This window comes from Callorhinus ursinus, unplaced genomic scaffold (genome assembly GCF_003265705.2).
Source record: "Callorhinus ursinus isolate GAN/ISIS: 27379988/994484 unplaced genomic scaffold, GSC_fseal_2.0 scaffold3, whole genome shotgun sequence".
NCBI classification, from domain to species: domain Eukaryota; kingdom Metazoa; phylum Chordata; class Mammalia; order Carnivora; family Otariidae; genus Callorhinus; species Callorhinus ursinus.
In genome coordinates, this window is record NW_027397065.1 from 34,429,752 (window position 1) to 34,452,920 (window position 23,169).

At 44.8% G+C, this 23,169-nt stretch overlaps 1 protein-coding gene across 1 annotated transcript in view; it reads left to right on the forward strand.

Moving 5' to 3' along the window:
* Positions 1-10,891: 10,891 nt before the first annotated feature.
* The window catches only part of SLIT3 (slit guidance ligand 3), a 592,929-nt gene continuing 580,651 nt past the window's right edge, over positions 10,892-23,169 (forward strand). Inside the window, exon 1 of the mRNA XM_025867066.2 lies at positions 10,892-11,477. Coding sequence (XP_025722851.1) covers positions 11,281-11,477 — 197 coding nt within the window. The 5' untranslated portion in view covers positions 10,892-11,280. The remainder of the gene's footprint in view (positions 11,478-23,169) is intronic.

Sequence of the window (23,169 nt, forward strand, 5' to 3'; positions counted from 1 at the left end):
TTAAACAATTATCTTTTTTAGCAGCTTTATTGAGGTGCATTAAATACAGTAAACATTTTTAAGTCCAGTTGACTTTTGAGTTTTAGTAAATATATGGTTGAGTGACTATCACCACAATCTACTCTTATAACAATTCCATCACCCCAAAAATTTCCCTTATACCTGTTAGTTAATTTCCACTGCCCACCCCACCCTATCCCCAGCTCCAGGAAACCACTGATTTGCTTTCTGTATCTATAGCTTTCCTTTTCTTTATATTTAATGTAAATGGATTCATACAATATGTAGTCTTGTATTTGTATCTGGATTATTACAATTAGCATTATGATTTTGAGGCTGCATCCATATCATGGTATGTATCAGGAGTTTGTTCCCTTTAATTGGAGAGTAATACTCCATTGTATGGATATATCATTTTTAGTTTTGGTTTTTTTATCCAGTCATCATGTGATAGACATATGGATCGTTTCCAATTTTGAGCCATTATGAATAATATTGGTATACAAGACTTTGTGTAGACATATATTTCCCTTTTTCCTTGGTAGGCATTTAGGCGTGAAATTACTGGGTCATATGATAAGTATATGTTTAACTTTCAAGAAACTGCCAAGCCGTTATCCAAAATGGTTGTACCATTTTTATTCCTACTAGCACTGAATGGGGGCTCCAGTTTCTATATATCCTCTTCATTGCTTAGTAATTTCAGTCTTTTTGATGCTAGCTATTTTAATGGCTGTGTAGTGGTATCTCATTGTGATTTTAATTTACATTTCCCTTATGACTGATTAGGAGCATTTTTCCATGTGTCTACTTGTTATTTATATCTCTTCATCTACCTTCTTTGATGAAATGTCTCTTCAAGCCTTAGGTTTATTTTTAATTTGGCTATTTGTCTTTTAATTATGGAGCTGTAAGAGTTTTAGTTTTTTAAAATAAATTCCAGGTACAAGATTTTGGTGAATTTTACCTGCTGCCAATACCATCTAGTGCATTTGCATGTTAGATATTATATTTTACATCTCTAGAAGTTCCATTTACTTCTTTTTATAGCTTCCTTTCTTTCCTGCTTCCTAAATATGCAAGTTACATTTATAATAGCTGTTTTAATATCCTTGTCTATTAATTATATCACTTTCACCATTTCTGTGTCTGTTTGTATTGATTTTTTTTTCTTTTTTCGTAAATCCTATTTTTCAAGCTGCTTTGTGTTCCAGGTGATTTTTGATTGGATGGCAGTCATTGTGAAATTTACATTGTTGGGTGCTCTAGTATTTCTTTAAAGAGCATGGACTTTGTTCTTATCACAGTTAAGTTACACAGAATTGGTTGGAGCCTTTTGAGTCTTGTTTTTAAACTTTTCTTAGGGTGGGTCCAAAATGTCTTCAGCTCCACTGCAAAGTAATACTCTTCTGAGGTTTCTACTCAATGCCTTATATTATTATGAGGGTCTTTCAGTGTGGCTGGTGGAAACACTAACTACTTCTAGTCTTATGTGAACTGTGAGAATGATTCAGCCTATTCCTGTCAGGTGGTTCTCTCCTCAGCCTCATGTATTTTTGTCTCACAAATACTTCACCAAAGACTCAAGGGAATCTCTCAGTAGATCCTAGAATTCTCTTCTGTTCAGCTCCCACCTCTTGGTTACAACTCTAGTTGTAGTGTTACAACTCTAGACACAGTTGTCTTTCCAATCTCTGTCTCCTCAACTTAGAATGTTGAGTTCTCATCCCTTATACTGCAGTCTGGAAATTATCTATAGGAAATAAAGTGGCATAATTGTACAGCTCACCTCACTTGTTTCTCATTTTAGGGAGCAGTCATATACTTCCTATTTTCCAATATTTGAAAATCATCTTTTTTATATATTGTATCCTTTTTTCTACAGGCTTAAGGTGGAAAGGTAAATCTAGTTTCTGTTATTCCATCATAGATAGAAGCAGAAGTCTCTATAGGAAGCTTTGGATCACAAGAATTATGTGATCTGATGTATATTTTAACAATGTGGGGCTGCTGAGTTAAAGGTTGGCAATAGAAGGTGGGGAGTGATGGAGGCAAGGAGTTAGGAGATGATTGCCAGAATCCAGGCCAGAAGTGACAGTCATTTGTTATAATGGCAGATATGAAACAAAATGATTGAATTCTGGACTCGAAGAAAAAATAAATGTGATTTGCTGATTATTTAGATGTTATGTATGAAAAGAAGGGAGAAATGAAGGATGACTCTAAGACTTTACTTAACTAGAAAAATGGGGAGGTCATTGAATATAACAGTTTCAGCAATGGGGAGAAATTCTGAAAGGGGTGGATTGAAGAAAGAATAGAGGAATTAGATACAGTGAGGATAGACGGCTCTCTCAAGCAGTTCAATCAATTACATTCCATCTGTCAAGAGACGCACAATCTAGTTGTGCAGGAGGAATATTCATAAGTAGATAATTACATTAGTGTAAGGAGTGCAGAATAGAGATCCACAGCCACAAATCAACTGAAGAAGTCTCTAATATAGAGAGGGTATTAATGGAGGGAAGCATAAAATACTTCACAGAGGTGGAGATGCTTTAGCTGCATGGCAAAGGACCAAGACAATTTCACCAGAGGAGGTGGGCAAGGGCATTGTAAAAAGTGTGAAGAGAATGGGATAACTTGACAGACGGTAGACACCTCAACACTTTCAGGAAATTTTAATTCTCTATGGCTCAGCCTAAAGTGGGAAGAAGGATTTGTGAAAAAGTGAAGCAAGAGATAAAGGCAGAGACAAAGACCTTTCTTTATCGTGTACATAGTTTGGACTACTCTATAAGTAGTGGAAATACTTCTAAGGCTCTGGGATGTGACTGGAGGAATTGAGCAGGGAACCAGTTAAAGAGCCTGGGTGAGAGGCCATTATGGCCAGAACAAATCCAAAGAGAAGGAGCATTTGGGGTAGGAACTTAAAACGTTTTAAGTTGAGGAGTCAAGAGGTCTTGGTGAGCTGATGGATGGGGTGAATTAAAAGGAATAAAAGGGGAAAGTTAAAGATGATGTTTAAGTTTTTGTCTTGGCTATCTGGGTAGATGGTGATGCCATTAGCTAAAGTTGGGAAATAAAATATTTTACAGAAATACACACTCCTTACCCAAGACTGGATAATCACTCAATGAGGTGGTGGCTCCAAGAGTGGGTTAGAAGGTCCTTAACCTTCTACTCCAGTGGTCTACATCAACTCCTCCCCTTATCCCCTAGCCACATTGAAAACTTAAAAGTTGTAGAAAAAAATATGATGCTACCTATACAAGATAACTTTAATACAAATCCCCTAATTAATGTGCCTTTATCAGCCCCTCTATCTACAAATATCCCTGGAATTGCAATTGATTCTGTGTCCAGTCAGATTAGTCCTAAAATTTAGGCTTCTCTTCATACACACAAATGATTGGGGTAATACCACTCACTGTAGTACTTCACATAGCCTGGGGTCAGTACAATGGTGAAAAAGAAATAATTCTGACCTTCCCAGAAAAGGTCTCCCTCATATTCTAGGGTCCATACAGTGCCCTTCTTTATATTCCTCAACTAGTGAACTCATACCATAGGGCCTTTGCATGTGCTGTTTTGTCTCTTGGAATAGTGACCTATCCTACTCCATACCTTATTATATCATAGCTAGATTCTTCTGGTCTTTTGAGTCTTGTTCCATGGCCATTTTTTTTTGAGACATTTCCAGCCTCAATTAGTCTTTATCATATCATCTTGTTGATTTCCTTCTCAGCACTTTGTAATTTTTAATTATACATTTATTTTCTTGCTTAGTTGATTGTTTTACAATTGCCCAAATAAGACTCCATAAGAGTAACAATCATGTTTTACCTTGTCTTCACTATAATATATATGATGTGACCTTCACTCAAAAAGTACATAGTAAATATATGTTGAATCAATAAATAAGAAATAAATAAAAGTCAGACAATTAGGATTACTATTTAAAAGCATTTCATTAATTAACCAATAGCAGGAGGTATCATTTTGGGAAAGGGAAAACTTCCTGTTGGTTCTGAAATCATACCACATAGATAATAGCTTTCCCTAAGATTCATCCTGTGTGATTTGGGGAAGACATAATTTCAGGATTGCATTGGTTTATCAGCTTAGGTAACTAATGCCAATGGCTATAATAAACAACCCCCAAATCTTAGTTGGGGGGAGGTTAGGTTATTCTCCTGTTTCAGACTGTATGGTCATTGCCTTCTGTGTAGTGATTCAAGGATTCCAGTGACTTCCTTTCGTGACTCCACCATCCTCTCAGGACACTGTGATTCTTCACTGGATCCCCTCTGTCTAGCGAACAGGCAAAGAGAGAAGGCTTGCCTGATGATGTAAGGTTTCAAAGACCAAGTCTTGAAGTGTTATGCATCACTTCAGCACAACCTCCTTTGGTCAGAATGAAGCATATGACCCCAACTTAACTGCTGGGAAGGCTGGAAGGGAGGCTAGTAAATATAGTCTTCTTGTGTTCCCAGAAAGAAGAAACTGGAACTGTGAGCATCAAGCTAGCCTCTGCCACAATAGGGGACTTGATTTGATTGTTATTAAGATTAGAGAGTTAATATATGTGAAACACTCAGAATAGGCTGAGCATATTGGGGCATCCATGATGCCAGGTAATTTGCAAGAGGAGTTTCTCTGACTTTGCACTAATCACTGCTTGCTAAACAAGGGTGGTATTCTAAAGTTTCTGTCAAGCCCAACAGCTGGCTGGAGAGTTTTTTGAGCCCCAGTGCCCAAGGAAGTCAGCCAAGAATGCAGATGCTACCACCAAGTCTGTGTGGCACATCCTCATGCTTTGTTTAATTTGGTTCCCTGGGTGGGATGAGTTTTATGAGCAGGTGTTCTGGTTAATTAGGTGATTAATACTCCTCAAATTGGAGAGCCATTTCCCCAGTGATAGTTCTTGCTTTGCTCAAATATAAGACAAATCTTCATTGCATAGATTGGACAGGCCCGTGATTGCACTCACCTGTCTGCCAGGCCTCTCAGATCAGCAATCTGGTGCTGAGGACCAGGAGCCTGACTCCACATCTAGCTGAGTCACCACCATCTTGATGCACCAGTTTAGAGAAATAAAAGCTCCTTACTTCATCTGGCCTCCTTTCAGATCAGGGCAAAGTTGATCTGGGACACATTTCTGGTTCCTTTCTGGGGATTCCAATCTGCATTCATCTCTCAAGGTTAGAGTCATTGCCTCTGCACAGAGCCCTCTAGCTTCTAAAGCAAGGTGGCCAAGCCATGTCCAAAGGCAAATCAGACATCAAAGCTTTTTCTCAAATTTGCTCTCAGACCAATAGAAATCTGCCCTAAACTCTCTTATAGTCCACATTCCCAAAGTCCTTTCCTTACACTAATATTCCTGCCTCCTTTGCCTTTGCTTCCCTCAAGATGAAGACCCTTTCCCTCCCATTGAGCTCATCAATATGTATCCTCCAAAAACCAAATGGCATTCCTCTGCACTTCCAATCCAGCTTGAAGTGATTTTTTTTCCTTTTTAGAATTTTTGTAGCACTTACTATCTGACTCACATTAATTAGCATTTAATTATATACCATATCTTTTATCTTCTTTCGTATATCTTAAACTTATATTCCTAATTGGATTGTTGGCAGCCTTGGGCTGTGTCTTCTCCTGGACATATATAAAGTTCCCAATAAATGGCTGTTCGATTGCTAAATTAAGCTAGATGCCACTTACACTTCTAGAAAATGGGTCAAATCCATCTTATTATACCACCTGGGCCACACAACTGAAAATATGGCTCATTCTAGTTTCTCACATGTTCCAGCTTTACAACCACAGAGGGACTGAATCTCTTTCTCCAATTCCAGTCAAAAAAAAAAAAAATCAGGGAAGACTCTGATTGGCTTTATGTCAGTGTTCACCCCTAGAAAATCACTATCTTGAGAGGGAGGCAAGATCATATAAGAACAAGAAAGTTCTAAATTATAATCACATAGTTGGAGTAAAAGATCAAGTAAGAGTTGTCTGCTACAGGTGGATCTGGATTTTGGAAGGTTCTATTGCTCTATCTTATTCCCCAGGATAGGTTATATATTTTAAAGTTATGTATTCATTCATAAAACATTTGTCTAGTCAAAGTAGATCTTGCCCCTTGGGGAAGCTCAATAGAGTAACTGGCAGTAAACCTTTAATATTCTTTCTTTCTCAAGGGAGAGAAAAAGAAGCATTTGCATAGAAAAAAAAAAAGACCTTCCAGGTCCAGCGGATGGTACCTTTACTTAATCCTGCTCCCATAAGTGACCTAAAATTCACATATGTGAGTTTTCCCTCTCCCGGGGAAGATTTAATAGGAATCACAGTCTTAATCTCAAATTGGAGTTTTCATCATCTCTCCCTCCCCTCCCTGTTCACATATTCCTCAGAAATATGCCTTGATGGCTCAGTGAGGTTGTGTGTCGGTTTCAGGGCCCCTGGTAGGAAACAGACAACACAACACAAAGGAGTAATTTGAAGAAGGTTTAGTAAAGAGACTTTTTAGAAAAGTAAGGCAGGGTTAAGGAAGCAAGAGATGGGGACTGCCCAAGGTTTAGCAATAGTGGGAAGATGTTCCTACTCCTACCCTCTAAAGAGATAAGGGGATGGGAATGGCAGCTGGAGGACATGAACGATGATTTTCAGTAAAGGAAGGAGCCACTGCCACCTTGCTGTCCTTATGGATGAAGTGCTGGCCTTTCCTCCAGATCTCTGGGCTAGTTCCCCACATGGGCAGACCCAAGAGAGCACAGGTGATACAGTCCATAGAGGTCAGCCTCCTGGTGGAGAGAACAGGGTGACACTGGGCAGAGCAGTCTGGACAATCCACTGGAGAATGACCAGCACAAATGGTAAGTTTCAATGGGATGGGAGCAAATATATCAGAATGGGGGGTGGGGCAGGGAATGTGTATAGTTTTCAAAAAATAAAAAACGCACTCAGAGTTTCTAGAAGAATGTAGTCTCTTCCTCCTCCCCGAAAAGATCAAGTAACATTGATCAAAATAAGTAAAACTGCAGCAAGAGAATGTCAAATAAGCTAGGGGATGGGAGAGATCATTCATTCACATACTTGTTAATTAGTCATTCACCAATCATCAAACATGTATTTGTACCTCTAGGCATCAAGCATGCAAAAAATGAATTAGACACTTTTGTATGTTTGAAAATTTTTATAATAAATGTTGGAATTAATAGATTCTATAGATTCCTTGACTTTGAAAATCTAATAGACTGGATCAGCAAGGTTTCCTGGAGGAATGAAAGGCTCAACTGACTCTGGGCTAGCCAGAGAGGAAAGAGCTAGGAAGAATGTTCAGGAGGATTGTTGAGTGGGTGTGGGAGATTGGGAGGAGATGAGGTAGAAATCTACTTCAAAGTTCAGGACTGCATTATTCTGTGTGCATTTTAGAAAAATCCCTTGATCATCAGGGCCAAGGATGAATTGGTGGAACAAAAAGATAAAGAAAGAGAATTGGTGTGGGGACCGGTGTGAGCAGTGGCCATGCGTGAAACCAGGATCTGAACAATAGCTGGAGGCCCAAAGATGAAGAGGGACAGATGCAAGTGATAATCATGAGGAAGAATTAACGGGACTCAGGAACTGAATGGCTGTGGTGTGAAACGGAAGATGCTTTGGTGCTGTTTTGCCTTCTCATCATCCCCCTACTTTTCCAGCTAACAGCTCCCCGGTCTTCCTTTGAGAGCACTGATCCTACCTGTCTGAGTATAGTTTCCATGGAACTGTTATCGGTAGATTCTTGTCTTCTGTGGTTAATAGGGTGATTACATAACCTAACCCAGGCCAGTCTTTGTGTCTTGGGAATTTGGAAATTGGGCTTGAGCTTGATCCTAGATCATCCTGTTGGTTTGTGTCTTTTTAAAAGCTTCCTTCTTTAGTTTCTTCCACCTTAATTTTGTATGTTACCCAAAGGCCTTCTTAAAAAGTATTTTTTTTTTACTTCAATTAGTTATTTTCTATTGTTGCAACCAGAAAACCTCAGTTGATTATGGTAGCCATATAAATAGTGGTGTCTTCCACTGACAGAAAACAGGTGGAGGAGAAAGTTTGAGGTGGGTTTCTTGGGGGAATGGGTGGGCAGTTTGCTTTTGAGAAGCCTAGAGAAAACTAAAGAAAAAAATCCAAAAGTTGGCCCTGGAGGCTTATGCGGAACTCTGAAAATCATACCATAGGGTGTAAAAGCCATCTCTGGTATTAGACATAAAAAGTCCTACCCAACAAACTGACCTCCTAAGGACTTACTCATACTTCTCTGAGAAAAGTAATGCTTCAGAATCAGTGGGGGAGAGTGGAGGGAGCCTAGTTCTAGGCACTAGAAGCCCTGTGTCCTGGCTCTGGCTCTTTCACTAATTAGCTGGACAACCTTGTACTTGTGCCCTTCCCTCTCTGAGACTCAGTTTCCATGGTATTGAATACAGGGCCTGAATTATATTGGGTATTACCCAAAAATTTCAAAAGAATTTTAAGTTTACATGTAAAAGGATCAGCCATGCTGGGAAACCGGGTTCAACAAACCTTAAACCGGTTTCCTCATTGTAGGACTTCTCAAAATCTTAAATATGCTCATTGGTGATGCAAATCTCCAAGAGTGGTGAAAGTGAGCATTTCTCACCCTATTTCTGCCCAAGAACTCCCCTTCCCCACTTTCTTGAAGACACATGTAGAACTAGTAGTCGTCAGAACACACTTGCAGAAATGCTGGATCTGGCGATTTTCAAGGTTGTTCCAGCTGCGCTCCCTGATTCTGTATGGCCTGTGTCCTGTGTACCTCCTGTTTCTTTGGGATGATTGACTCTCAAGCTCTGTTTTAAAGTGTTCTCCCAAGGAAAAGCAAGCACACTTGAATGCCTATGAAGTCACTTAAAGATCTAGTCAGGCTCATGAAATTCCCCATCCAGCTTAAATGGAAAACACAGTCTCTGCCCCCACCTCCACCCTCACACTGTGCTCAGAGCACAGACCCAGGCCCAGTCTAAAGGGATTGCAAAACATGCTCTAGCGTGCATTTGGGAAAACAAAGAAAACCCTACTCTTTTCTGCTCCAGACAGTCTGAGACGCTTTTGTGCCCTTGGGTCTTTGCCCAGTTCTCTCATCTGCCTCAGTCCTGGTACTAAATTGGTTCAAGATTTGGAGGAAAGTTTCAGAGGAAAGGATGTTTAGAGTTCTTAAAAGCTGAAGTCACTCTATGGACCAGAGCATAGACCCTTTATGGCCACCAGAGGGCGCTGACAACAGCATCGGTATGGAAAACTGCTCCCAAGAATAACAGCAGTAAATTACACCTAACGTGTTTATGAATGATGGAGGGGCTGAAGTGTGTGTGACTGTGTATGTATGTGTACACGTACGTGCAGTTGGGTGCCTGGGGCTATGATTTTGAAAATATGTTAAGTAGAATAAAATAAAATCTGCACCTCTACTATAAATTCACAGGATATTGTCAAGACGTTGAAACAAGGAAGATGAAGTAGAAGGAATTAGAATAGCATTTATATGAAAGAAAAGGAAAGAGCTCTCAGTGGCATAATTGTTATTGTGGTATGTGTGATTGTGTGTGGTGTGAGACTATGCATGTATACATGTGTATGTGATTGTGAGTGTGTATATGGGTGTGTGTGTGTGAACCTGAGTATAAGCATGTGTGTGCACAAGTGTGTGTGTATATGTGTGAGCACGTGTGTGCACACGCGCATGTTCAGGACTCATTTAGACTTTTCCAGTGTGAGCAGACCACAAGGAAGTCTGGGCAATACTTCCTTCAGTTCCTGCCCTCTCCCTCCAAACAAACAAACAAAATCATTCCTACAAGTATTTATGGAGCCTCTAACACACGTGCCCCTCCCCACCGGCATCTGGAAAAGCTCAGACCTGGCCAATTTAGAGCGCTATGGAAGAATGAAGGCTGTGGGGGCAGAAGGGATGTCTCACATGCGAATGACTGTTGTGCAAAAAACACTTTCTCTTCTTTGATGCTCCAAACAACCCAGTGAGGTGATCCCAGACAGAGCTGTGGCCCCTTGCTTTGAGGAAACCGAGGCTCAGAGGTGACATGATTGGCCCAGAGTCGCCCAGTCAGGAAGCAGAAGCACTGTCAATCCAGGGGTCCCAGTCCCGCCATCACTACTTTTAGCAGCACAGCCGGCATTGGATCTAGGCAAAGCAGGACAGGCCTCCGTGTAGGGTTTGCTAGCAGCGACCTGAACAACATGGACAAACATTTTATGTGACACGTGTGACTGTGAAATGCGTTAGTATAAATACAATAGGAAGAAGTTGTGGATCTTTGCCAAGATGAGGTAGGATCTTTGAGGATCTTTGTAGATGAGTGAAGGACACAGCTTCGATGGGCTGTGGTGTAAAATATGAGTGAATGTGAGTGCTGCGGTTTGGGGTACCTAGCAGCTGTGTGGCCTCGGGCAAGTCACTTCTCTGAGCTTTGTTTCATCTATAAAATGGGGTATTCAGATGCGGGACGGTGTTGGAACCCCAGGAAAGACTATGAGCAGAGTGCCTAGCTCAGTGCCATAATAAAGAAAAAGTGCCACCAGCCTGATCAATCCTTGGCTCCGTAAGAGGGAATGGGTCTCAATTCTGGGGCCCTGCTGGCCGAGCCCCTTTCCTTCCCTCTCCCTCATCTCCTGCCTCCTCCCCTCCGGGTTCTCGGTCGCTCCAGCAAAGTTCCCAACTTAGTCGACATGACGTGCGGCGCAGCCAATGGGAAGCGGAGCTGGCGTTTTTGGGGGGGCGGGAGGGGTGGGCCCCGCGTCTCCGGTGTCTGCCCTGCTTAGTGAATGGAGAGAGCGAGCGCCGGCCAGCTCACCCGGCCGCCCCGTGCCCCAGCCGCCGCCGCCGCCGCGCTCCCGAGCTCAGCCCCAAGTCGGACCTCCTTAGGCTCCGTGCCCCACTGCGCTCGCCCCCAGGTCCCCGACCTGGCCGACGCCTCGGGCCGCGGGGCAGCGGGCCCAGGAGGCGCTCGGTACCTGGGCACTCCGAGCGATGCGCAGCGGGGCAGCCCCAGCCCCGCGGATGGAGCTGCTGCTGCTGCCGCCGCCGCCGCCGCCGCCCGGCGCGCCCCGCTCCGCCCGCGCCCCGTGCGCCTGAGCGCCGAGCTCGCTCCTCCTCCGCGCCAACTCCGCCGCCCGCTCCCCAGGCCGCTTGGGCTCCGCGCGCGCTTCCCCGGGGTCCGCGCGTCTTGCCCCGCCGAGGCAGCCTCCTCTGGGCGCGGGCCCCTGCACACCATGGCCCCCGGGCGGACAGGGGCCGGCGCCGCCGTGCGCGCCCGCCTGGCGCTGGCCTTGGCGCTGGCGAGCGTCCTGAGCGGGCCCCCAGCCGCCGCCTGCCCCACCAAGTGTACCTGTTCTGCCGCCAACGTGGACTGCCACGGACTGGGCCTCCGGGCGGTTCCCCGGGGCATACCCCGCAACGCCGAGCGCCTGTGAGTACCCCCGCCCCGCCCAACCGGGGCCACCTCCTGGGTCCATAGTGGGGCCCCCAGGCACCAGATCTTTCCTTTCCCCTTGGCCGCACTGGATGCAGTCTCGCTGTCACCCTCGCCCGGGTCGGATCCTTCATTCCCTGAGTTGGGGGTCTCTGGCGTTGGGTAGGTCTAGGGAGAGAGGTCTTGAAAACCACTGCGATGGGCAAAGAGCAGTGCTTTTCCAGGGGTGAAGGCTCCAGACGCAGGGCCCGGTGACACTTCCAGCAGAAGGCTGGCAGGAAGCGAGGGGAGGAAAGAACACTACAGCCAGTGAGGTCTTAGGGTAAGGGCGAGGGGTCCGCGCACATTTAGGAGGGGGGCGAAGGAGAAAGCTGAAAGGTGGTGGGGCGTAAGGGAACGGAAACCCGAGAGGGCCGAGACTGTGACCAGCTTGGAGATCAGAAAAGGCCAGTCACTTTCTGGCTGCCCTTGCGAGCGAAGTTGAGAGTGTGTGTGAAGGTCTAACTTCTGAGGAACCGAACGAATTCTGAGTGGGTGCTTGCAAAACCCGCCCTGCCTGGAGCGCAGCCTCGTAGATGCCAAGTTGCAGCCGGGGTGAATTTTTTATGGCTCGGTTATAAATGCCTCCCCAAACGGGCCGGAGAATGGAAATGCTGACAGCCCTTTAAATGAGACCGAGCGCTATAATCTTACAAACCGCACTCAGCCTCGGATCCTGGGTTTGGCAGCGAGAGGAGAGGCGTTTGGAGAGTGGGGTGGATTGACCCTCGTTTTAACCCCAATTGTGCAACCAAATATTTACTTTTCATATGTCAACGTTTTGGAAACATTTATCATTTTGATCCTCGGACCAAATTCAAAACTTGGACTCCGAGGGTGGGCTCTTTCCAGCCCACAGTTGGGGAGTAAGGAAAGAGGGAGAAATGGTGGAGGGGGTTGGAACCGGCCTGGGAACGCAACCCAGCAGTGGGTGAATGTCATCCACTTCGTGTCTTGCTCTCCCTCTGTCTCCCTTGCCCTTGCACCTTAGGGGTGGGTGCACTGGGTCTTCCATTCTGCCCTCTTGACTTGAAGCTGGAAGATAGTGGCATGAGACTGAGAGAATTGTCTTACAGTGTGTTATTCCTCTTGATCACCTCCTGTCACTCTACATCTCTTCCTCGAACTCCATGTGTCCCTGGGCAGAGACTCAATAGAACTGCTTTCCTTTTTCCTAGAGGTTTCCTGTGGCTCAAAACGTATTTTTTTTTCAAGTGCATTCATTATTCTGTGTGGTCATGCAATTCTAGAGCACTGGAGCTGAACCTTCATTAACATATGTAGAAAGGAGGCTCAGGCATTTGAAAAGACTTGCCCAAGGTAATGCAGCAAGTTAGTGGCAATAAAGGGGCCACAATCCAGGTGTCCACAGCTTAATTCAGACCTTCTATTTTACAAAGCAGTTAAAAATTTGTTGTAGTGGTATTTTTGGGTATCTACCACTCTGCTAGCCATCTTTGGAACAAGGGTCAGTTTGGGCCAAGATCTTTAAATAGATGGTCCTGGGAGGGTTCTGGCTGGGCTTGGGAATAGGCTGCTCTTGCTACTGCTTCGGGTGTACCCTGCCAACATTCAGCTTGCTATGACATTAGCTCTCCTGGTTGGAGTCTTGAGACTACCTCTCCTCCATCCTCAAAATCATGGTACATGTTTGGGAAACCAAGGGGAGTGGGCCCTTCTCCTGCTGGCATGTAGGAAGTCTTCAAAAGCTGCAGGCACAGCACTGCAGCCAATATGCCACCCACCCACCTTCCCCAGGAGACCCAGGCAGCTTGGAGCTACCCATCTGCTCTACAACTGGAGAAACTGGGTGGAGACTGAGTCCCGGGCATTCCCATGGCGCCCTGCTGCTGTCATGGTCTTTTGCAGGCATTCGCAGAGTGGGAAGTACTTTGGAATAGCTGAGTCTCATCTACCTTGGTTCCAGTCACTGGTGCCCCTTTGGCTGGGGTGCGTGGGGTGACATGGTTGCCAAGGCTGGCTCCTCATTCTGGTCTTCTTCGTCCCCCGGGAGAGGGGACAACCTTTAGAAGAAAGCTTGGTCAGGAGTGCTGCAGGGGTTAGGAGCAGCCCACCAACAGTCCTTCACCACCTCTCATCCTCTGTCAGTCAACTCAGATGGAACATTTGAGTTCTGCAAACTCTTGGGGGGGTGTTTGGCATTTCTAAGCTATGGAACAGATTTTTTTTTTAGGGAGGAATTTCTCATTCATCCTTTCTTCATTCATTCAACAAACATTACTTGAACCTCTACTGCCTTCCAGTAACTGTATATAAAATCATTGCATATACAGAAGAAACCAGCAATTCGACTTAAAGAATGGAAGCAGAGGACAGAAGAAGGAAACTTCCTTTAGTGAGGCTTTGAAACTCCCCAGGACTCGTTTCTCCACAGGGTATACGGTCTGTCGGCATTGGCACTACATGCTCGGGACCTTCCTAAAATCCAGTTTCCTGATCTCTAATGTTTATGTTGTGTTTTATAACAAAGGAGAAGCATTTTCTTCCTTTTGCATTCCTGCTACTTGATCTCCCAGAGAGGCTTTTCTGTAGGAGTGGGTGTGCGCGCATGCGCGCGTGCATGTGTGTGTGCATGTATGTGTGTATGTGTGTCATTGTTTCTCTGGGGGTTTTTTGACTTCTGAGGCCTCATCTGCTCATGCTACCCTTTAAGGAAGATCTGCATGGGGATAATGTGGTCACCATTTGGACTTTGCTTCAGGCCCGGAATGGGGCTTGTTATATTGTTCATAATTAAGCTGGTATCAGAGTTGGGGGTCTGTGTTCCAGCTTCTTCTCCATAATGTCAGCACATTACACAGAAAGAGAAACTCTCCGTCATTTATAAACTACTGACAATTTTTTTCCCTCAATGAGGAGGTGATACCCACAAGAAAGCTAAATAAACGCAGGGGAGAATTCAGTGTAATTTATTATCCATGCAGCAAAGATAGAGGACATGAGGAGAGGAAGTGAATGGTGGTGCCTGAAACAAAACATTTACCATGGAGCACAGAGTAAACAGATGTCGCATTTACCCTTCTGAGTACAAAAGGAGCCCACAGATGTAATTCTTCTCCAACCACAATCTCAGCCTGGAAAAAGAGCGGACGAAAATGAACTCTCACAAGGGGCCCCTTCTCCCCACGCTGCCTAAAGGCAGGCAGAGGCCTACTTCTCACCCACGGGGAGGTGGTGGCCTGAACAGCGGAGTGGGGCAAGAGTGGACATCTTTGGTTTTTCACTTGGCTCTGGAACATGCTGGAGACTGCTGTATTTAAATAAACATTTCCTGTTTGCGAAGGAAAACGGGCGAAAGGCTGAAACGTGAGAATGTGGTAACTTAATTTTCTCCATCACTCCAGATGATGGCAAGCTTCGCCGGTGGTTGGGTCCAATAAAAACCGACACCGTGTCACAGGCTTTCCCTCACTTGACCGCAGAGGTCTCCAGGTCAAGTGGGAGACTTTCCAAGATGCTCCACGGCCAAGCCCTGCATCCTGGTACTCCTAGCTTCGGAGCCAGCCCAGCAGATGAGGGGCAGTTTGGTGAATGGCGAGGCCTCTCTGAGCCACCCACGGTGATGTGGCCTCTCAGAGAAGCGCAGTGCTCTCTGGGGGAAGCTATGGGTTGGACGTGAGCAGTTAAGCGCACCTGCCTCCACTGTGCTGTGCATCTGGACAGATTGCTTTGCCTTGCTGGGCCTCCTTTTCCTGAAAGCAGAATTCTAGTGTAGTCCTGATAGTTTTCCCTGTATGGTCCTCTCCCCCAGTGCCTGGCACATAGTAGGTTTTCAACTGGTATGTGTTGACTAAATGAGTAAGTCTCAAAAATACAAGTTTTTTATTAGTTCTTACAAGTGAAAGATGGGGAATTATGGTTTTGCATTTTGTATGTGTGGCCAAGGGCGACTTACTAGTAACCTATTACATGAGTTATTAAGGGTTTCTAAAATTTGGCTTTCATGAACTAAAATTATTGCCTTACTAGAGTTACCAAGGACTCCTAATGAGTGATCCACTCTGGAGTCTGGTTGCCAAGCATTGCTTAGCAACCTTGCAAAACTCCTACTGTGCACATGCCCATGAAAAGAGCTAGAAGTCCCCCGCACTTAAACTGTAGGCCTTTCTAATCAGCAACTCATCAGCATCATCCTGTGCTCTCTGTGGTTTTTGATTGCTGCTCTTCTTGTATTAATTGATGTATTTGTAGGGTCATTATTAAGTTTTGCTTTTGCCCATCATCTGGGTCTTGTATATTTCTGCATTTTTTTGCATTGTGATTGTTATTTTGTTTCTCTCCAGTTCTGTTTGTTGTCACTGAGTCCTTCCTTCCCCGGAAAATGAGAATGGTAGAGCCATGGGATCTTTTGCACGGACTAGGTGGGCTGTGGCAAGGCTTCAGAACCCCATGCCTACTAGTTCAGGCTGTGGGCTCTGCAGATAGACAGCTCTGGTTTGAATTCTGGCTCTGTTACAAATCTGCTGTTGCACCGGGGGCGAATTACCCCACTCCTCTGGGCTGTAGTCCGTTTAATCCCTTTGTACTGTATTTCCACAGCTGTAATACAGGGATGATAATCACACTGGCCCTGTGGGCATGCTGTGAATGTGGCCCTGGACAAACCATGTAATGCACTCAGCACAGTGCCTGGCACTTTGATTCTCCAGCTACTATTTACCTGTAAAGTGTGCGTCATAAATGTTCCTCTAGGGGAGAATCAGATAAAATAATGAACAGGAAGTGCTTAACACAGTACCTGGCACTTAGGTCTCCACCAACTATTAATAGTGGTGACCATGGCTGTTTCTTCTATTTCTTCATCTCAGGCCCCATCCAGCTGGAAAGTTTGAGATGCCCACTCTAAATGTGCCCCATCAAGGCAAGCTCCTCGCCTGCACATACGCTATGCTCGGCACAGCTCGTGCCTGTTCCCCTCCCTCTCCTCTCCAGCTAAGCCCAGGTTGGCCTCTGTTCCATAAAAAGGGGATTACGGTTGAAGTGGTTTATATCTTTTCCATGGGCGTGCTGCTTTGTGGTATATTTAAATAAGGAATGCATTTTATTTATTTATTTTGGGGGGTTGGATTTTCATGGGGGAATTTTTGGCCCTGACTTTTTTTTTTCAATGCTCATTCCTTCTGTCTTTCCCTAAATACCTTTTACTGACTTCCCGTGTCTGCCTCTGTTACTGCTTTTACTTGAAACAGCTGTATTTACTAGTATGCTCCACCCTCATTATGTAAGGTGGTCTTAACCCTTTTTAGAACAGCTGAAAAGGAAAAAACGAGGCATGGAGGCTTTTCCAGAGAACTTTTCTGGACCATTACTACTTCCAGATAGGATAGATGCAAAGGGTACCCTGCTAGGGTGCACGGTGTTGAGTTTTCTAAGCTCTCCATTATTTATCATTCTCCAGCCTTAAATTTAAATCAGCCTTGCCCAGGTGGGAAGCGCTCATAGTGGGAATCTTTTGCTTCTCTTTTCTGAAGACCTGGATTGTGTTTTATAAGTACTGCTATTGCTGGTCTGCCAAAGGCTGTCCTTTCCTTCCCACTCACTGTGGTCTTTGTAGTTCTGTGGCCAGCACTATATTTGATACACCATTCCCTGGGAAACATTCATCAGGAGTGTGTAATTAAACGTCCTCAATTGTGAGTGGATAGGGAGGTGGGAAAAGTCACAACCTTTGGATAAAGGCATAGACATCAGAGCCAGATGGGGCTGCTCCTGGTTTCTCCGCTTACCAGCTGAGTGACCTCAGTGTTCTCATTTGTAAAATGGGAATAATAAAACTACCCCCTTCATAGGATGCTGTGAGTATTGAATTTACTCATATGGACTGCCTGGATCACAGCGCATCCTCCATAAGTATTCTTAGTACGGTTATCTTCATAATTCTTACTGACTATAGCCGTCCGTCCAGAGCAAGCTCAAGACAGAGCCTGATTGAAACAATATAGATTGTCAGGGTTGAAAGGGTTCCTCTAGTTCAGGTTCTAACCATGTGCAGATTGATCTTCCACCAACATAATTTTGGAGAGAGTGGCCATTCTCCTTTGCTGCATTACTTCTAATGAGGAGGAACTCAGTTTTTCCTAAAGCAATTTATTCCATTTTAGAAAACAGTTTTAACAAGAAAATTTTCTTTGCCTGGGGATTGAACTTATCTCCCCCTGACTGTTGTTACACAGAGCAAATATAATCCTTCTTCCAAATGGTAGAATTTCAAAAATGTTACTGCTGTCGTGTTTCTCACTACCCACTTATCTTAGTCTTCTTCTTTCTTCCATAAATTTTTATAATTGCCTCAACTATTCTGTGTGTGTTAGACTCTGAGACAGGCCCTCTTCCCATTCCTACTTGTCTTCCTCCAAATAGGTTCCAGTCCTCTTTGCTTGTCTTAGTTAGAATGAATCCTTCCACTCCCTTGCTATCTTGACTTCTATCAACATCGTAACGGGGCATTTTCACTTCTGACAGCCACACCCCTGGGTTGGCTCATTTCCACCCAGCTGTTCATTGCATCCCCAGTGTCTCCCAGCCCTCCCTGCTGTTGATCCTATTTTCTCCATCCCAGATTTGTGCAGTTGACTTTTTGGAGTCTAAGTGCAACACTTTGCATTATCCTAATTAAATTTTGGCAAATAGTTTAATTTCATCAGCTTTTCAGCAACATTTTCTATTTTGATTCACTCATCTAGTATGTTACCACTCCTCCCCCCATTCCCTCTGCAGGGTTCCTGAGCTTGCCCTATGGATCTTTATCCAGGTTGTCAATATAATCAGCAGAGTCCTCTCTGCTTGTTTAAAGTCTTTCAATGGCTGGGGTGTGGATGACATGAATATATTGTCCAGTTCTTTCTGGCTGGGATGGATAGAAATGTTGAGGTCTTGTTGGCCTGTAGCATCTTCTTTCCCTGGGGTTCTGTTGTTCATATTTTCTCTGGAATGATTTCCTATTAATGCTTAATTCCTCTGTTTTTGAATGTTTTCTAAAGTCTTGGTTTCTCTTTGCACTTTCCTTTGTGACTTGAGCTTCATTCTTGTCCTATTAGGCTGGTGCCAGAGCCCCACCAGCACGGGATGGAACGTGACGTGATGTGTATATATGTGTGGATGTGCGTGTGCATGTCCTCTCCTGTAAAGTACTGTAGCCTTCTGGGCCCTTCTGTCAGCAGCAGAGCTCCACTGAGAAGCCTCACTCTTGCAAAGTGATTTCCTTTAACGTCTTGGGTGCCCATTGGCCCAGAGCACATTTGCTTGAGTGGGGCTGGGAATGGATGTGGTGGGAAAGGAAGCATGGAGGTGCACGGGCTCTCCCCAAATTTCCAAACAATAATGATAATGATGACACCAATCACTGTCGCCACAGCAGCTGCTATTTATTAAGCCCCTCATTGTGCCTGCACTGCTCTCGCACTTCCTTTACACAAGTTCTCTCACTTAACAATCATGCAAGGCAGAAACTCATGCTGTCCTCAGTTTACAGATAAGAAAACTAAGAGAGGTGAAGTAACTTTCCCAGGTTGGAGCAGTAGAGTCAGGGCTCATTTGGGCAGACTGGTCTCAGGCCTGTGCCCCACCCACTGATCATGCCATTCCTCCACAAGCCTTCCAAGTCAGCCCCCCTTCTTGTCTTCCAAACCCGATTCTCAAATAAGAAGGAGGAAAGAGAGAAAAAAAAACAACAAAACTGAGTCCCAGTTGAAACAGTGAGCACCTGTTTGATGCAACGCATCCTGAGAGGAATGCCAGTGCTGTGTCCTGGACAGCTGGTGGTAGAGCTGTCGTGTCCAGTTTGGGGAAGTAGGCAGCGTTCAGATTGGAGCTTGAAGGATGAATAGGGTTCCCATAGGGAGTAATGGAAATGTGGTACAGATCTGCAGAAGTTCGTGGTTACATTGAACAAAAGAGAGCCTGAGCCCAATTTAAAATGAATAGAAACTGTACTTGAAGTTTCATCTAACGAGGGTGTTTAGAGAAGAAACCATGAGGTCAAGGAAAAGTATCACCATCGTTATGTGGCTAATACTTTTATTTTGGATTTGAAGGGATAAACCCTCTACGAAGAATTCTGACAAGGCTTCTTGACCAGTATTTTCCCCCCACAAGCATTTGCTGACATTTTTGCAGGGATTGCCTTTCTTTCCAGTTAAGATGTACCACTTGACTTCCCTCAGCCATGATTTCCTGGGATCCCCGACCCTGACACCGGATCCTGGTAGAACAGGACATATATAAGATGCATCCCGGCTGGAGTAAATATGACTCCACTTTTCACAGTCTTATCACTGCTTGTGTGGCCTTAGACTCCTCTTGTCCAAAACGCCAGTCTGGGTTCTCGACCCCTGATTCAGTCAGCATTTTGGCAGTGGTGTGGATTGTGGTTCCTGAAATTCAGCCAGCACATTTAACCACCCACCTTGACTTCCTCTTGAGTTTTTCGGCCTCCCTAGTTCTTGTAGTTCCTGTCTGCTACCTGGCATACCCACTCCTTGCTCCCCTGGACTCTAGAATTAGTGTATGCCCTGACTCAGGCTGGTCTACAAGGTGTGGAGTCCATGGTCCTCTTCTGATCTGAGGTATGTGGGCTTAACCATGGACCTGTGCATTTTGTGCATCTCTCCTTGAACTTAAGCTGCTCCTGGCCCCTGCCTTGACACTTCCAGCTTGGCTTCTTGCCTTCTCACACTCTCCTACCCTCCAGGTAGCTCTCCATAGCCTTGGCACGGAACTCGGACATTCACCACCTAAGCCTTGGGTCCTGGAATTGGATTTCAGGAGGTTCTTTGTGGCCTGGACCTTCACTGGAGACTGGAGACTCCCAGCTTGTGGTTGTGTCCCGGAAACAATCTCAGACTTCCTTTTCATGGCTACCTGAAGCCTTTTTATGATGCCCAGGGTGAAGTGTAGAGATGCTGCAGGGCTGGACTCAGTGCATGATAAGTTACTTACAACATGCTGCTGAGTACCCTTCAACCCAAACAGAGAATAGAGCAGATTTTTCTGCAATCGAAAAGCTCAGCAATGATGATTTCATTGAAGAGATGTCCTGTTCAGAAATGTGGTGCAGAAGTTTCTGGTCTATCTAGCACTTTGCTGATATTCTTTATTCTCCTCCCCATCTCTGCCCAGCTCTAGAATGTAGGTAGAGATAAGTGTTTTATATATGCGATTTCTTTTTTTTCTTTTTTAAATTTAAATTCAATTAGCCAACATATAGTACATCATTAGTTTCAGGTGTAGTGTTCAGTAATTCATCAGTTGCATATACCACCCAATGCTCCTGGGTGATGGGCATTAAGGAGGGCATGTGATATATATGGGGTTTCTAACTGATATTAATGAGAAACCAATGGGGAGAACAATTTGATGTAACCTTAAATGAGTAAAAAGACTGAGGCCAAATCCTGGTTTCCATCACCACCACCCCCCCTTTTCCTTTTAACTGTGGGACCTTGTACAAGTGTCGTCTGAGTCTCGGTTTTCTCATCTGTAACCTTTAGAATGGTAGGACTAACCCTTCTCCCATGGAGCTGAGCAAGTTTTATAGGAGATCAAATGTCTGCAGATGCCTCCTAAATTTAGTGCTCTTCGAATACTTTAATGAGCCCACCCACGATATCTGATTTTAACCACTAAATCCTGTATCTGAAAGATGATCAGGGTGCATTTTCAGAAGAGGAAACTCAGTGAGTTCAAAGTCACCCATGCCTTCAGACTCTTGCTAGGTTTTCCTTTTCATTTCTTAAGGTGCATCTTTTACAAATGCAAATAAAGTGCCTCACCAGCCAAGTCAGCAACCCAACCAGGGCAAGTTTAGAGGACTTTTTCCTGAGTAATTAAGAAATGGCAGTTTCCAAGAAAGTAGAACCACATAGGGGTACAGCTGTATGAAGGATGGAGATGTTTAAAGGAGCTATTTATTGAGTGCCTACTATGTGCCAGGAACAACGACGAATAAAGCAAGCAAAATGTCTTCATAACTAGAATAGCTCAAAATAATATGGAATGCAGTCTGGGCTGTTGCTTCCCACCAAGTGACTGACAAGGCAAAGGCCACCATGCTAGGTTCAGAGAGGATGGGATGGCGGGGGAAATGCTAGAACAATCAGGGAGGCGACACCAAGCCCTCAGGAACCACTGATGAAAGCAAGTCCCACTCATCCCTTTTGGTGGATACAAATATGCAGAAAAACTCACATGTCATAAAAAAATAGTACAAGTAGAATTAAAAAAACTCATGGGGAAAATATTAATCTGAGAACAATTGTATCCAAGAAAGCATTCAAGTATGCCTCTGCATGCTAGTTGGCAAACAGCACAAGTTCTGCATTTTATTAGAGCCCCAACTCTGTGTAGAACACTGACCTTATTTGAGAAGCATTTCATAAACACTGACACAGAGTGCAGCAGCATTTCAGGCCATGAGGAGATACGGGGCCTCCTCGGGGCAGCCAGCTTCCCCTCCCCGGTGCTTGCGGCTGTAACTGGACCACTGGACACTGTTAATTCCCTTTCTTCTCTCTTGGGTTTAACAAGCAGGTAGGGATTTTCCCAGGGGAAAATGAACCAGGGGGCTTTGCACTGAAATGTGCTCTTTGTGCAGGTGTTTGCCTGCGAGTGGAGTGGGCTATGTGCAAGACTCAGCTTTGAGGGGAAGGGTCCGAGAACTTTGATTTAGCCCAGTTTCTTGTTGGAGATCCCATCTTGTGCCTGGGACCTCGTGATGTGTATGTGTACAGGAGGTTGGTTCTCAGACAGCATTCACCTGGACCTTTGCAATGGAAGACCTGTGGCTTGTAATAGCCCTAAAAAATGTGTGCACCCATCTCCTCCTACTAAAAGCTGGCACTTTTCTTTCCATCTGCTGCCAGCTGAAAAGTCCTGGATTTCTGCCATGGAACTCAGTTCTGTCCCTCCCCCCCCCCATTTCCTTCCCTAACCAAGAGATATTTAGGCTTTTGGGGTATCTCTGGAGATCATCTGGTCTACCCCTTCCCCACTGATCCAACCCACCTGCACAGATAAGTGTCTTAGAGAAATCATAGGAGGCGACCTCAGCTTTGTGGTAAGAGCTACCCTCCTGAGAATTTGCCTCCTCTCATTTCGGCCTTGCTCACAGCATTGGTCCTGAGTAAAGATCTCTCAGCCTTAGGAAGTCTCTGCCAATCTAGGAAGCAAGGGAGACAGAGGAGGGACCAAATCTAGTACAAAAAACAAAAACAAAACAAAACAAAAACAAGGAATAATGTGGAGCCAGAGGGGAGAGGTACAGAATGGGTGACTTGGGATAGCAGGTTATATCCTCAAGACCCTAAGCACCTAGGTAGCTTGTTTAGAGTCTAGAAAGGGAAGACCTCAGATAGGAAAACTGCAAGGGACTGAATGCTGGGAACCAGGTCTGGAGCAGGAATCCAAAATGGGAAGGCCAATTACTTCATGGGAGTTTTTAATGAGTCTAGTGCCCCCACTTCTAATTACTTCATACCACAAGATGGTAACCAATCTGCTCTGTTTACTCTGTTTAGGCGTAGATTTTAATACTTTCTGAAACATTTCCCATAAGCGTCCTCCTGCCATGTGCCCACCTTGTATGTTCTAGAAATTTTGCAAAGACCTAAATCTCCTCTGTGTTCTTTCCCAA